We start from the raw sequence: 1,956 nt of genomic DNA on the forward strand, positions 1-1,956 counted from the left end.
CATACCCATCACGCCTGTCCGGGGGACCCAGGACTTGACCACGGCACCCCCACATCGGCCTTTCCGTTGCCCAAATGTTCTCAAAGTACCAACATATTTGAATTATAAGTTTTTAGAGGAGAAGGACTGTGCAGCTCCCTGTGAGCCCTCAAGGAGCGGTGGGAACATGTTTTTCAGTGACAAAGAGATTCATTTCTCCCGCATATGGATTCTGGTCTGGTCTGTGCTTTGTTGTGCGTCTACATTATTCACAGTAACCACCTATTTAGTTGACATGCAGCGCTTCAGGTACCCAGAGCGACCGATCATCTTCCTGTCTGGCTGCTACACTATGGTCTCCATTGCCTACATAGCTGGCTACTTCCTGGGAGACAAAGTGGTGTGCAATGACAGCTTCAGCCCAGAAGGCTACAGAACTCTGGTCCAAGGCACCAAAAAAGAAGGTTGCACCATCCTCTTCATGATGCTCTATTTCTTCAGCATGGCCAGCTCCATCTGGTGGGTCATCCTGTCTCTCACCTGGTTCCTGGCAGCGGGTATGAAGTGGGGCCATGAGGCCATTGAGGCCAACTCACAGTATTTTCACCTGGCAGCCTGGGCAGTGCCAGCCGCCAAGACCATCAGCATCCTGGCCATCGGGCAGATCGAGGGTGATGTGCTCAGCGGTGTCTGCTTCGTCAGTCTCAGCAGCCTGGCCCCGTTACGAGGCTTTGTGTTGGCCCCTCTCTTCATTTATCTCTTCATCGGTACCTCTTTCTTGCTGGCCGGCTTCGTGTCACTGTTCCGAATCCGCACCATCATGAAACACGATGGCACCAAGACAGAGAAGCTGGAGCGACTGATGGTGCGGATCGGGGTGTTCAGCGTGCTCTACACCGTCCCTGCTACCATTGTTATTGCCTGCGTCTTCTATGAGCAGGCCTTCCGCCCCCACTGGGAGCGCAGCTGGGTCAGCCATAACTGCAGAAGCCTGGCCATCCCCTGCCCTATGCAGACCGGGCCCCGCATGACTCCAGACTTCACTGTCTACATGATCAAGTACCTGATGACACTGATAGTGGGTATCACCTCTGGTTTCTGGATCTGGTCTGGAAAGACTCTACACTCTTGGCATAAGTTTTACACAAGGCTGACAAATGGCAAACATGGAGAGACCACTGTGTAGAATAAAGGGACATCCAAATGTTGCCGGGACTAACTTGTGTATTGTTACCTGTCGCTCATGTGATAGGTAAGTAGCACAGTGAATAGCTATAGAGTCTTACTGCATTTTGTATTCGCCTCAGCTTTATAGCCACACATGCATGCCAAACTGAGGGTCAGGGTATGACAAAAGGGCAAGCTGCATAAACAAGGACTGAGCCTGACTGTCTGAACAAATACGAAGCATGGCTATGGGTTCCATGTGCTGAAATGCTCTCCCTCCCCCTCTCTTAAAGCCACCAGAGGCTAAAGGCGAGTAATGATCCAGCAGCCAAGAGCGTAGAGAACAGGGGAAATGAGCGGTGGAAGGATGGCAGTTTATTCTCTCTGTTAACATTTCAAATGTAATTAAATGAAATTGTATATAGTATTTGTAAAAACCCCAAATTATATATTTGTATTTATAGAAAGTAAATACTTTTCCTTATCTGCCAGTGTACCTGCTTTACGTTTGCACTGTAAGAACGCCACATGCCGGAAATCTAGACATGCTCCTTTTTTATTATTATTATTAAACTGGTTATGAATAACATTGTTTTTTATGCATTAAAAGAAAATTTCATTCGGTTGGATGACATCCAAGAAGCTTTTTTAGTTTGCCCCACTGTACTGTCACTCATTTTTGCCGAGACTCTGCAAAATGTGCACATATAATCAAAACGATGAATTACTTTAAATCACATGCTTGATTGTAGTTCAAAAGGGAGGACTGAATTGTTTGTCTTTACTTTTCCCCTTGCTAATGTATTCTTC

The 1,956-nt window shown here is 47.2% G+C and overlaps 1 protein-coding gene across 1 annotated transcript in view; it reads left to right on the forward strand.

Moving 5' to 3' along the window:
• The window catches only part of fzd2 (frizzled class receptor 2), a 2,480-nt gene extending 679 nt beyond the window's left edge, over positions 1-1,801 (forward strand). Inside the window, 1 exon segment of the mRNA XM_032537735.1 lies at positions 1-1,801. This exon segment is cut by the window's left edge and continues 15 nt beyond it. Within this exon segment, the coding sequence (XP_032393626.1) occupies positions 1-1,165 (1,165 nt within the window). The 3' untranslated portion in view covers positions 1,166-1,801.
• The last annotated feature ends 155 nt before the right edge of the window (positions 1,802-1,956 follow it).

Source organism: Etheostoma spectabile, chromosome 15 (assembly GCF_008692095.1).
Source record: "Etheostoma spectabile isolate EspeVRDwgs_2016 chromosome 15, UIUC_Espe_1.0, whole genome shotgun sequence".
In the NCBI taxonomy this organism is placed as follows: domain Eukaryota; kingdom Metazoa; phylum Chordata; class Actinopteri; order Perciformes; family Percidae; genus Etheostoma; species Etheostoma spectabile.